Source organism: Dicentrarchus labrax, unplaced genomic scaffold, assembly GCF_905237075.1.
Source record: "Dicentrarchus labrax unplaced genomic scaffold, dlabrax2021, whole genome shotgun sequence".
In the NCBI taxonomy this organism is placed as follows: domain Eukaryota; kingdom Metazoa; phylum Chordata; class Actinopteri; family Moronidae; genus Dicentrarchus; species Dicentrarchus labrax.
This window is the reverse complement of record NW_026136714.1, coordinates 3,961,788-3,976,292: the sequence shown is the minus strand read 5'-3', so window position 1 is coordinate 3,976,292 and position 14,505 is coordinate 3,961,788. Positions and strand designations below refer to the sequence as shown.

At 38.9% G+C, this 14,505-nt stretch overlaps 2 protein-coding genes across 2 annotated transcripts; one reads left to right on the top strand and one right to left on the bottom strand.

Annotated features, from left to right (window-relative positions):
- Nucleotides 1–5,773: 5,773 nt before the first annotated feature.
- LOC127375646 (E3 ubiquitin-protein ligase NEURL3) lies at nucleotides 5,774–8,701 on the bottom strand. Its single transcript, XM_051421746.1, has 4 exons — nucleotides 8,580–8,701; nucleotides 6,936–7,436; nucleotides 6,664–6,813; nucleotides 5,774–6,512 (listed from the first exon to the last, which is right to left on the bottom strand). Exons 1-4 carry the CDS (start codon nucleotides 8,608–8,610, stop codon nucleotides 6,355–6,357), a joined length of 840 nt encoding a protein of 279 aa, XP_051277706.1. The 5' UTR covers nucleotides 8,611–8,701; the 3' UTR covers nucleotides 5,774–6,354.
- Nucleotides 8,700–14,064, top strand: nkx6.3 (NK6 homeobox 3). The gene is made up of 3 exons (XM_051421747.1): nucleotides 8,700–11,881; nucleotides 12,482–12,651; nucleotides 13,444–14,064. The coding sequence occupies exons 1-3, from the start codon at nucleotides 11,467–11,469 to the stop codon at nucleotides 13,672–13,674; spliced, it is 816 nt and encodes a 271-aa protein (XP_051277707.1). The 5' UTR covers nucleotides 8,700–11,466; the 3' UTR covers nucleotides 13,675–14,064.
- The last annotated feature ends 441 nt before the right edge of the window (nucleotides 14,065–14,505 follow it).

Sequence of the window (14,505 nt, the reverse complement as noted above, 5' to 3'; positions counted from 1 at the left end):
CTAGAGATTGGTGTTCATGCAGAGAATATTCTACAGAGACAGTGGGCATCATTAGCTATTGTGCAGTAAATCCAGGTTGTATAGAATCCAGCTCTTAATGGACTGTAGCCTCCATCAGCTGCAATCAGTGTGGAGCCACTTAATAACTAATATGCTCCAGTAATAAGAACCTACCAGTTGTTATGCCTTCTCAAGCAGACTGACTACATTTGTAGCCAATATATTATTATTTTGCTCAATTATGTGTGTAGCAACATTTAAAACTCACCGGGATATATATATATAGAAAGTGGTGGAATGTAACTAAGTACATTACTTAAGTAGGCTGGTTCTTAATATATTGTAAATATTGTAATATTTATTCCACTACATTTGTTATAATCCATTATTATGGATTAAACTACCCAGCACTATATGAAGTAATGAGATAATGAGCTCCTCCTTTACCAGCTGCAACAGTGAAGTAATGAACACATTAATGCACCAATGATTATAATCCACTAACATTATAATATTGTTCTGAAATGGGCCATAATGCATATTTCGATGCTTATGCTTTTGTACTTGTACTAATGATTTGCAGATGCAAGAGTTTAACTTGTAAATGAGTATTTTTACACTGTGGTATATGTGCTGATCTCCCACAAGGTGGCAGTATTATCCAGGGGAGTGAGGGGAAATGGACAGGCATTAGGCAAGACGCCTCAGCAAGGACTGGGGTCCTTTACCACTGCACACCCTGGATGCAGTAACTAGTTATATACTAGGCTTGTAGTCAAATTTGAAGCTGTATGCACATTGTTTACATGCCATTGATCATACCAGTGACAAAGCAAGCTAACTTGTTTTAGTTTGTCTTTCTTCAGACTCTTCCCTGAAAGAGGACAGCAGTTCAGTTCTGTGTATTCAAGTTCTATGAACTCAGGTGATGTGTGGAGGCCCCTGGAGGGGGGCTGCCATGGCACCGGCTGCACATGTAGCACCCCAGAAACACTTTGAGCCTTGGAATAACATTTCCTGTACCAAATTATATTACAGTTCTATTTCTGAGTTAATGATTTCCCCTCATCAAAAAAAACCAAAAAAAACACCCACACTTGTCACGCTTCAGATGAGCATGCATGATGCAGTCCGAGCTTTACAGGCTCACACTTTGGTCTGCTTGGTCTGCTCTCAAACATTAATTTCCAACAGATTTACATGTCTTTTATAAATCTGGTTGAATATTTGTGTTAATTCTATATCTAAAATACTTGTTTAAATGTAGATAAGCTTATATATGCTCAATTTTATTTTAAACACATAACCAAATATATATATATTTCTATGCACACATCATTTTTATTTATGGGCTTTTATTGCCTTTAACTGAAAGTGATAGCTGAAGAGGAACAGGAAAGGGGAAGAGAGGAAGAGGGGGGTTTCTCTTCAAGGTGAACTATCAGGAAGTCCCAGGACACAAACATCATAGCACAACACATAACAAACATAACACACACATATACGTAAACATATGCATACATATGTGTACATACATGCCAGGCACTATATGCAAATATTATACAAAAACATATCACTTCTACATCAGTACAATTTTTGTTCGTGATAAACTGTGCCACACTGCCCCCTGGTGGTTCTGAGAAGAACTGTGTGGAGTTTTATAATGTACCATGGATACAGATAGATGTCGCCAGAATCACAAACAGGCCACCATCAATCTGTAGAAACACCTTCAAAGCACAAAAATATGTTCCCCCCCCCCCAACTTTTTTTCTTCTCTGGTACAGCAAATGTGGTTTATCACATACATTATCAATACACTTCATGATGAATATATAATATTTACACATAACAGTGTAGGCTAATGCATTTAAAATGTCAGGCCAATATATGAGAAGAAGAAAAAACAGCCTGTACAACATGCAGGACATGTACCTCATTACCTAAATGTACCCAGTAAATAGGGCATGTCTGTGCATAGATACGTATCTACCGCTTAGTGAGTGACTGAGGTCAACCCCTGTTATTAGTTTGATCTGCTGTTTTTTGTCATATAGGTGGAATGTATATTCTCTTCAGGCAAACCATGAGGGTTGCGCTGAAAGATGAAAACCTGTGTTTGCACTTGAGATTTTTTTCCCAGTCCTATCAGAAAGATTACATCTCTAAAACGTTACATCAGACAGAAGGTGACATCAGTGTCCTTTAACCTACATTAGAGCAAACCAGCAGACAACAGATGAGCTATATGAGGCTCTTTCAACTTTGGATAAAAAAGTAGTGAAAATGTGAATAAGTGACAAACACATTTGGTGTTGATGATGCTAATTTCCTGCACCATCAGCCACATTTGATCCTCAATGTCACGTTTTTTTTGTTTTATCTTAACCAGCTTTGTTAATCATTTTCTTTGCTTCAATAATACATTTGATATTGACGGTCATTTTAAGACTATAAAACAGTTATAACTGTAAACAAGTAATAACGAAACTAGTCGATTGTTGTACTTTCACATTTGAAAACTCCTCTAAAGACATGGCACATACTATTTGCAACAATAAGAACCACTGTATTCATGTTAGGTCAGGGGACAGTACTTTTGCTGATTGATTAAGTAGTATTGTAATCTTTGTTAAGGCTCTTGGTGCAACTTGAGCAATGATTAGTGACTGATTTAGTTTCATCTTTGGTCTACTTGTAGTCTGCACATGGATCTTTGCTTCTTTTTGCAAAGATAAGATTCAGGTTGGTTTTTATTTTCAACTACAACACCACAGTTAATCCTCAGTGTCATGTTTTTTATTTTATCTCAGCCAGCTTTGTTAATCATTTGCTTTGCTGCAATGATACATTTGATGTTGATGGTCATTTGAAGATTATAAAACCATTATAATTGTAAACAAGTAATAATGAAACTAGCTTGCACTTTCACATTTGCAGAGCCTTCTGAAGACATATATACATAACATTCACAACAATATTAATACTGCAGTGATTAGTGGCTGCATATGTAGTTTCATCTATAGTGTGCACATTGATCTTTGCTTCTGTCGGTAAAGATTCAGGATGCTGGTGCTAGTATTGTTTTTATTTTTTTAAGTCTCAGATCATTCCCAAAGTTCCTTAATAACATGCTCTTATCTGAAAACAGGCTCATGTTTTGGCAGTTCATGCCTGACCTTGTAGAACAGTCGACAAAACAATCTGCATACAAGGTCCACTAAGTGGTGAGTAGTTCACTGCTCTTATTGAGTCTCATCTGATCAAAACCTTTTATCTGTCCCTCATACATATTTTAAATCCAAGGTCAGCCCTGCTTTTTCGGTCGTAGCTCGTAAACTCTGGAACAGGCTCTGGCCGTCCCATCAGATGTGTTGAATCTGTGATTTGTTTTAAGGGATTGCTAAAAAATGATTTCTGAAGGTCAGCTGTTTTATAAAAGCTCTGTGTTTGCCCTTTAACTTTGTTTATTGTGTATATATATGTATGTATGGATATATATGCGTGTATGTAGGTTTGTATACTTATTTTTATCTAATATATGAAGCACTATTATTGTCATATACATTGTTAAATAACTGTATACGTTAATAGGCACAGACATTTTATGAATATTGTGTTAGACTCATTTAAATTTAACCTGCAAGACAATCTGCACTTGTCACAGAAAATCTAACAACAGGAAGTCAGTAGATGTAGTTTTTGTTACCTGAGTGCCAGGTGCAAAACAACAATTTTCTTTACAACTGAATGATCTTCTCATAGTGTTTTATTTTGTTGGAGTCACTGAGTAGCTTTTATTTAGTGAATCCTACCTGGTGTCTTGGAGCTTAGCAAACTCCAGAGGCACACTCCCCCTCCATCCCCACTGAGGGAGCTCTGATCTCCTGTCGGCAGAGCAGTCTGCTGCCAAACTGATGGACGACCCTGGAGGCACAGTGCTTACACACACCCTTGTGGCCACAAGGCAGAGTGGTTCTGACCTCTCTTCCTATGCACACCACACAGTCCATTACACCCTTCCTCTATGACCAAAACAGAGGAATCACAATAACAAGACTGACATCAGGGAGTGCCATGTTTTAATTCAGCATAAACACTCCTGTGCACCTGTTTTCACTGATAACATCCTCCTCCTCCTCCTCCTCCGCCTCCTCCTCTCTAGCTCAAAAGACGCAAGACTGGACATACCACCTTCACTGTTTTCATTTGGAATCAAACTGTAGTGGTTGTCAACATTAGGTGAAGCGAGGCGTACAGGTGCAAGATAGGACCGTCTGGTGTAAAACAGCCTTCTTAAGATTACACCTGCAAAGCAATCTGCACATGTCACAGAAAAAAATCTAACAGGAAGTCACTAAATGTTGTTTGTGTTAGCGTAATGCACGGTGCAAAAAGGTACGTTTCTCTACAACAGAATGATTTTCTCTTTGATATCTAATGCTGCCAGTTGACACTTTGTTGATTGTGATCTGGTGGGATTTCGATGATCAGAAGTGGGAGGCATTCATGCTGTTTCATAAAGCGTTACTTTACTTAAATATATTACTTGAGTTTAAACTGTAATCCTTTTGTCATATACTATTTTTTGGTAATACATGTAAAATATCAGGGGAATAAATCAGAAGAACGAGACAAAACAGCATACAGGAAATGAACCTTATGACCTAAACAGGTCCAGTAAGTAGGTCGTGTCTGTGCATATTTCTGTCATTGCCATTTTAGTAGGTAGCTGAGGTCAACCCCTATTGCTTGTCATATGTATTACTGGAATGCATATTCTCTAAATGCAAAGCATGAGGGTTAGAACCTAAACCTGGGTTTAGGTTTTCTTTTTAATCCTATCAGGAAGAAAAATGATCAAAGCAATCTGCACAGACAAAAGGGGACATCCACCCTCAGTGTCCTTTAACCTACATTAGAGCAAACCAGCAGACGACAGATGAGCTATATGAGGCTCTTTCAACTTTGCATAAAAAAGTAGTGAAAATGTGAATAAGTGACAAACACATTTGGTGCTGATGATGCTAATTTCCTGCACCATCAGCCACATTTGATCCTCAATGTCACGTTTTTTTGTTTTATCTTAACCAGCTTTGTTAATCATTTTCTTTGCTTCAATAATACATTTGATATTGACGGTCATTTTAAGACTATAAAACAGTTATAACTGTAAACAAGTAATAACGAAACTAGTCGATTGTTGTACTTTCACATTTGAAAACTTCTCTAAAGACATGGCACATACTATTTGCAACAATAAGAACCACTGTATTCATGTTAGGTCAGGGGACAGTACTTTTGCTGATTGATTAAGTAGTATTTCAATCTTTGTTAAGGCTCTTGGTGCAACTTGAGCAATGATTAGTGACTGACTTCTTTTCATCTGTGGTCTACTTGTAGTCTGCATGTGGATCTTTGCTTCTTTTTGCAAAGATTCATGATTTCTGCCATGTGTTGGTATTCATTTTTCAATGTTTTGCCACATTTCAATTTCCAACAGCCACAATCACGCTTTTATCTGAAAACATGCTCTTATTCTGACAGTTGACCATTCATTCTTGACCCTCTGTAGAGCAGCTGACAAAACAAGACCCACTCTCTCCACACATAGGAGTAAGTAGACCCTGAATGCAGATTGTTTTGTCAAATTATCTAAATTTAATTATATAAATCTCAGTTATTAAATGTTGTTAAGGACTATATATTGACTTTATAAGCTGATGTTGTAGGAATGTTTGTGTCACACAAAAGAAGTCAATAGAAAACTGAATAAAGTGATAAACATAATAAAATTTATTTTTACAGCCATATTTTTGACAAATAATATAAAAACATCAGTTTCAGAGAAGAATATCTTTACAAAAATAAAGATTGATTTAATATTTACAGCATTAAGGAGGTAAAATAAACTGTACAATGGAAAGATGTAAATTACATTTTAAATTATGCCCTGAGTGCAATAAATATATCTTATAAGTTATTGATTGTCTTCACCAAAAGAAATTACATTTTCCTTCTTCAACAGTGATAATACAAATCCAGTTTCCTAATTTTTTAAACAGTAAGGTTTCACACACGCTCAGTATCTTCACATTTACATCATAGTACATCGTATTTTACACAAGCTGTACAACATTTACATAATAAGGAAGAGACAGTTTAATAAGTTTCCTGATTGGGCTTCAATCGGCGACACTGTGGCCATACGGTAAACCCCCCCAACCACTGGTCCACCAGGATTTACTCTTAGTGTTCTCTTTGTTCACAGTCACTCAGTAGCTTTTATTTGGTGATTCTTGCATGGTGAGTTGGAGCTTATACTACCCCAAAGACAGACCTCCCCATCCCCACTTATGGAGCCAGGATCTTGTGTCGGCACAGCGGGCAGTTGCCGAACTGGTGGATGACTTTTGGGGTGCAGTGGTTACACAGACACCGGTGACCACAAGGCAGAGTGATTCTGGCATCTCTTCCCATGCACACCACACAGATCGTAACACTGTCTTCATCTATGATCAAAACAGAGAAATCACAATTACAAAACTGAGATCAAAGCGAGCCATACAAACACTCCTACACCTGATCTCACTGATTATTACAATGTCATCCTCTCTGGCTCAAAATGAAATCAGATAATAAGTTGGAGGAACTCATTCTCACCTGCTGGGACTTCCACATCTAGACAGGACATGCTGTCGTCACTGTATCCATCAGAAATCCAACTGTTGTGGTTGTCAACGTTGGATGCCGGGAGGTCATCAGGTGCAGGACAGGACCGTCTAGTTTGAAGCAGTCCTTGTTTCTCTGAGCCTGAAGCAAAGAGTAGAGGCATTTAATCATTTAATCTATTTAAAATTATTAGTGCATGTGAAATGTCCTGCCCTCAAATTACTGTAAGAACACACATCATTGTTATTTACAAGTAAACTGACCCAATAGTAAAACGGAGCACGTCTGTCCGTAGATGTCTACCATCGCCCACAGCGGTTTGCTGAGATCCACTCCTGTAAATATCTTGCGCTGCCCGAAGCTTTTGTTAGCAACGTATATGCTGCCTCCATGAGAAACCCAGAACTCCAGCTCTGAACCTGCACGGCAGTAGGATTCAAGCACAGGAGCAGCCCAGTGTCCAGGTGTGTCAGTGAGGTTGGGGATGGCCATGGTGGGCAGAGGCAGAGATCTGTCTGAAGGTTCGATGTTGGTGAAGCCCAAACGCAGAGCTCCGTGCCAGTTAAACAAATCCTTCTGCACCCTCAGACGAATCCTCTCCTGGATCTTCACTGGGCGGCTGCTGAACACCAGGCCGTTCTTGAAAGTGGACTCCCTCCTCTCTGCGAGCTGACGCCCATAACTCAAGCAGACCTGAACTCCCACAGCCTGACCGTGGAAGGTCAGAGGGCCGAGGCAGGACAGACCGCACCGGTGTGTCCTCTCTGCAAAGGGACAAAAACACAGTTATGAATCTTGATGCGCAAGCCATGTTTGCATACAGTGAATTTTTCTTCAGTCCAATCATGTAGATTACATCTGCACAATAATGTGCACGTCACAGACAATAACAACAACAAGCTGGGAAGCTTTGCCTCTACTACCTGAATGCAGTGTAGTAAACAATAACTTGTACTAAAGTTGTGTGCAGAAATTGTGCTGAATTTCATACAAGAAGAAGTGGGTAATAACCTGAACTTCTGCTCATTAAATGATATGAAATCATGGATAACTAATGAGCTTAAGGTGTTAAAAAAGTAGCATCATATTACAAAACAATCTAATTTCTTAACACCATATCTATATTCCTACTGTATTGATCCTCAAGGTCACATTATCACCAAGTGTTTATAGTCTATATTTGAACCGGATGCAAGTTAATCTCTCAACAGCAATAAAGTTGACTGATAGAGATTTTATAACTGCAGATAAAATTGTAAACAAGTAATACAGAAAGTAGCCAACGCTTGCACTTTCACTTTTAAGCGTTGGTAAAAAGCTACAGTAAGCGATGAGACACCAGCCAGCCCGTGAACACAAAGGCTTTTTCTTGCAGGTGTGACTCACAGACTGTAGCAATACTGTAATTACTACAATATTACCCAGCTGCTTACTGTATACGTGCTTTTACTCATCGCTTTTAAACATTACAGCACATAAATCCTTAATCAGATTTTTACCAGTAGTGATTGCTGCCTTAACGGGCAGAATAGTAACTTTCAGTAGCTCTTGAAAAAAAAATGAAATTAGGGATGTTTTCATGATGTATGTATACATAAAATATAGGTGCAATTTTTATACCAAATTAATATACTTATATGGCATAAAAGTATCTGCTCTGTTGGCTTAAAAATCAACTGTCACTCAAATTTGTGTTACTAAACTATAAAATTGTAAATTAATTAGTATTTACTTATTTTTAGTATTCGTATTTAGTTTAGTAACAATATGAAAACTAATACTTTATATCAGTTTTGGCAAATTGACAAACTGTGGTTATCAGAGGACCTTATTGACATTTAAAGCAGTAATGTAAATAGCATAGCAAGCTCTCTGTAAAGGCTGAAGACCAAGAATAAATATCTCACCAGAGTTCCTGTTGTCATTGTCCTTCACCATCTTGAAGAGGCAATTTTCTTTGTGTCTTGAGAGATGATGTGCTCACTGCAGTATCTTGGTTCGATTGTCATGAAGTGTGTCAGTCTTGGCTGCCTTTAAAACATGGTGCATGTGTGGCTTGAAAACAAACATTCCCTTCATCACATGGACAGTAAAAGGGGAGGGACTGAGGGAGGAACCAAACTTTGGAAATTTACCTAAAGTCATAGCCAGGAAGGGCAAGGTGCCAAAATTTTTTTGTTAGTGTGAATCCTGTTTATGTGAGACAATAAAACCACAATTTAAGGTTGTGCACCTTGTGATTCTGGCTCCTATGTAGCAAAGTATCACTTTCATTATTTGTCATAGTCTTGTGATTGTGTTTTATGCTGAAAGACAGCATTCAAATGCACAGTTTTTGTGCACAAAATAACATTTTAAAAATACTATATGCATATTATAATATATTTGAATCAGTCTTATTTAGGAAATGTAGCTTTCTCACAACCTCCAATTGTAATTAATCTGGCGTTGCCTATATTTGATAATCAGTTGTAGTGTCTGCCTCCATGTAACCTTTTAAAATGTGTGTAACTACCTTATGTATCAGCTCACTGCTCTTGATTTCTTACTGTAAAATGAGAGGCATCTTTTTCCTCTGAAGTTGAACAATGACACTGCATGCAAAGACTTTATTCTTCTAAGCTGAACTGAATCTAATATTTGAATGTTCTGACACCAATGGAGTCATTTTATCAGAGCCACAGTACAATGGGCTCTTTAGGAAATGTCATACAATAGACCTGGAAAAGTCATCTGACTCAAACATCATGGAAAACACAACCAAAACAGTGGATACCACTTCCCTGACCGGCTCCGTGGATTTAGAGGAACTTCATACATATTTATGGGATGACTACATGTAGAGATTCATACCTTAAAATTTCCGGTTGTTGCTGTATCATATACCAGTGTTTACAGAGCTTTGTCGCCCTCTAAAGGACACACACTGTTGGTTGGCTGTCCTGATCATGTGACGGGATGAGGCAATTACTGGAAATAAAAAGTGACATCATCAGCCTTGGAAAGTTACTAGCTCCTCTCCTACGATGACCAAAAACCTCACATGTTTTCTCATGAAATTCCCCACATCCTGTCCCCTGATTGATCCTGCAGACCACACCTAAAACACATACAGACTTGTAGGATGTAGGAATGTTTTTTACAACATATTGTGAAGCATCTTTTCATATGCATATGATGGGGAGATTATGTCCTGTGCAGATTAAGTGTTTGATTCTAGGCATACATTTCTACTCTTTTCAAGACATGCTCATCCTGTAGTATAATGAAAAATGTCAGCTTGAAAACTGCAAAAACTACCAAAACTCTAATATATACACTCCTATTCAAATAGCAGCAAACCTATTAATATTAACACCTGCATGACTACATTTTTCTTAAGGTCATTAAAAGGCATCATAAGACAATTACAACTGTATATAAAATGTAATTAAGCTCAATAAAACCTCTCTTCACGTGCAGTGCTAGTGAATTTGTATCAAATTCTTATGTTATTACTAAATTATCAGGAAAAAAAATTCATTGAAATGTCAGATATGTGGTCCAATAGCAACTGTATGTCCGGTTTGTTACAGAGAAGAAAAGAATGTTTAACTAGGAAGTAATAATTGTTGCAACATACAACGAAACTGAAGTCAGACCAACACATGTCATAAATGAGTGCAGTGTTGTCAGAGGCAATTACTATAATGGGTTAGAGATTTCCATGAACTACATCTGATTTCTTGGAATACTTAGACGTTTTTTTGAATACAAAACCTTACAATACATTAATATGATACATTTATAACACTTATATTACATATTTATATACATGATGTATATTGTCACTTGAAACTGGAAATGGGGTTGATGAAGATTAGAGAATCTGTGGGTAGGTAATGTGAATTTCCAGATTTAGATTTGATTTAGGATGACGCTTTGATTGACAACATCTTTACATTTTCTAAATATATTTCTAGAGCAGAAACTGTAATGTGGGTTAAAGAAGATCTGTTTATGAACTGCACCAGATATGCTATGGTTTAACTGACATTAACTAGTGCATACGTTTAGATTTTGTTTTTGTCAGGGTTAAGCTTATGTTATGTACAACACAACAATATATTGTTTTGTTTCAAAACTACATCTCTCCATTCTTGGAGCAGGAGACAGAGCCGCCCTTCTTCCTCTCCTCCGTGCACTTCAGGCTCAGCTGCCTCTGCTCCACCACACTTGGTCAGACATGGCAGGCCATCAAAAAATCAACTTGTTCCCACTCCACCTGTTCAAAACACTATTAATCTACTGCCTTCCAATAAAAGGCTTGGCTTTCAGGGAGCAGCCAATAGGAGGGCAATAAAGCGGAGAGACCCAGGCCAATCCCAGGCTGCATTCTAATGTGGCCTATCTTTATCAAGGTGCCACTCCATTTTCAGATACTGCTTATTTATGATTACTGAGGGGAGAGCCGGCAGGAGGCACATTAGAAGAACACTAAAAATCAGTGTCCAGAGGGCTTGCCTGAGACTTCAGATATGGGATTATCACAGACCACACTGTGGCTGAGAAGAGGTGTATCTGCTGCTACACTGTTTCTGATGTGATAGCAACTTTGGCAAACACCAGGGACTTTGTTAAAATTGCTATTAGCACTCTTAATTACTTGAATATCTGGGGACGGTGGCTGGGATCCCAGATTCAGGCATTGCCTGTGGGTGAGAGAACTCCTTGTGGGCCCATCAGAGGTCTTTTCCTGCCTGGATCTTGTTGGATGTGTTACTGAGACCTGGAGGCAGAGTTACAGTACTCCCCATGGATCCAAACATCCAGGGGTCTTTCCTGTTCAACAACAGCCTGAACCAGTTCCCCTCGGACCTCAAGGCACCAGTGTGCCAGTACTCAGTGCCCAACTCTTTCTACAAGCTCAACCCGGGCCTCAACAGCCAGCTGCAGGCAGGGACCCCTCACGGCATCAGCGACATCCTGAGCCGCTCCATGATGGGGATGGGCTCCACGGGCACAACCACCCTGCTGTCCGGATACTCCACCATGGGGGGGTTCGGCCCCTCCGTCACCGGCACGTCCATGTACTATAACCGAGACTACAACTCCAACCTGGGCGGCTTCTCCAAACCCAGCGCCGAGTGCCCCATGAAGGGTCGCAGTGTGAGCTGCTGGGCGGAGAGCGGCTGTGACTGGAGAGGAGGGAGGCAGCAGTGCACCAACAGTGAGTCTAAATACTGCAGACTGGACTCAACATCCAGACCATCAACACATTACAACCTCCCTGCATCTGTCTCTGAGGACTCAACAGTTAGTGATGCCAGAAGGTCCTTTTGTCTCTACTTAAAGAGAGAAATTCAATCTAATGAGAATAGATACAGAATTATACAGTAATTTCAAAAAAGTCAACTCAACTAGGTTAAATGTTTGATTCTGAAAAACTGAGTAATGCTGAGTTTATATAAGATATTATTCAACATGTTTTAAATCTTCATAATCTTAAAAGTGTAAATTTCCATTTTAGGAGACTTGTCTAAAGGATATAATCTAAAAGAAAATACAAAAATATTCAATCAAATATTAATTAAATGTCACTTTAATATATGTGAATGGTGCTGCTCATTCAATTGTTTTTATTTCTTCTACTATAATATAACTATATAACTTCTACTATAATGATTTATATTCAAAATACTGAGTAACAAACTAAACAAATCACTCCATTATCATCTTTTTTTCTGGATATGCAGAGAAAAAATATTGTCCCACCTATTTACATATAGTATTTCAGTGGGTAAATCTAATTCCTGTGTGATATTTTCAGGTAATGGTCCTCTGGGGGAGATGTCAGGCAGGAAGAAACACACCAGGCCAACATTTAGTGGACATCAGATATTCGCTCTGGAGAAAACATTCGAGCAGACCAAGTACTTGGCCGGGCCTGAGAGAGCAAGACTGGCTTATTCTCTGGGCATGACTGAATCACAAGTCAAGGTAAAAATAACAGCACATTTACACTAAAGCTGTTAAAGGGATGCTTTTATGTGACTTACAACTTATAAGGTAACTTTAAATGTATTACTCTAATGGTTTTATGTGCACTAACTTCTAACCAGGGGTGTATTACAGGGTATACGCAGGTATATGGAGTATATTTTTCAGTCAGTATTGGGTAAACCCACTTCTAAATCCCCTCTGATGCACGTAATGCCAGTTGAGCTGCCAGCAGAGTTTATTTTCCTAGGATGGCGAAGGCATGACATTATTGTTCAGTTTTCATGAGTGGATGGAATAAGGAATACTTTAGATAATTATGTAGTTGTCTCACCTGCCTGTGGGCCAGTACTGATGGCAAAATCTGCACTAATTCTGTGGCTCATGTTAATTCCATAATGATCCATATTGCCTGAAGTCAAGCAGCAGAAGTTAACTGATAATGTGTAAATACTCCTGACACATTTTTGGCTGATCACTTCTCCAGGCATCACTACACCACTGATTGTAACTTTGGAAAGGTGCCATAGAAATAACGTTTACTGACTTATTTACTTACTTACAAGTGTAGATATTGTGAAATGGTGGCTTTATTACAAAGGGAGGTCAGGAGGACCAACAACAGCTTTTAACACACACACACACATATCTACTTACCACCACGCAGAATGCGGTCAGGGATGACTTTCATACCTTCCCATGTTTCATAATATCTGTAAGCAAGATGCACCTGTCAAGAAAGGTTATCCATCACGCCCACCGACAGTAACCCGCCCTCCCGGTTGTGTTCAGGTGTGGTTTCAGAACCGACGCACCAAGTGGAGGAAGAAGAGCGCCTCAGAGCCAAGCTCCACGCAGGCCAGCCACGCAGGGCAGGGCGGGGAGGCCTCGGAAAACGAGGTGGAGGACGAGGAGTACAACAAGCCTCTGGACCCCGACTCCGACGACGACAAGATCCGACTGCTGCTGCGCAAACACCGCAGGGCTTTCTCCGTCCTGCGCCTCGGGCCGCACCAAGTCTGACAGACTTAATACGCGCGCACACACACACGCGCGCACACACACACACACACACACACACACACACACACACACACACACACACACACACACACGCTTCTCAGCAGGCCTGCATGCTGTAATAAAAGTTATTAGTTTTGAATACAAAGTTTAATGAATGAGCATTTAAGCATGTTCAGAAGAGGTCATTTGTGGTCATCCAACAAAAAGGGTTCAGCAGACAAACAGGCTGTTAAAAATTAAGCTAAAAAGACGTTTACTTTTATAAGTTACTGTAAGAAATGATCTCTGGTCTGTTTAATGTGACACTGGTATGTGGGGAGGGGGGGATTATGTCTGACACATTGTTTTGTAAAAACACAAGAAAATGACATAAAAAACTGCATGATGCTATTGATTGTACTAATAAATAAAAAAGAAAGGAACCTGAAGTTGTGTTCTCCTTTTGAACAGTTTGTGATTATTTTGTGCTTATATGAATTTCAAAATGAAACCACAGAAAGTGCCATGCCACATGGTAAAACAGCTTTATTAATCCATCAATAAACACCAAATACTTCATCAAAAGTTTGACACACTCACTGTAGAAGTTAACTGTTTTGAGAGAAATTACACATTCTGGATTTGAGTGCACATGCTTATAAACTCTAAAATACATTGCAGGAATACATTTTTAATTACAGGAAATCAGTGCAGAGAAAGAAGTGCACAGGCGTGTTAGGGAAACCAGTATAACTTGTAATTCTGCTAAATGCTTTAATTGAATGCTGACTTTCAGTTGCTTAAAATAACTGCCAGTTAACACTTTGTTTTTCATATTCTATACTTGGAATA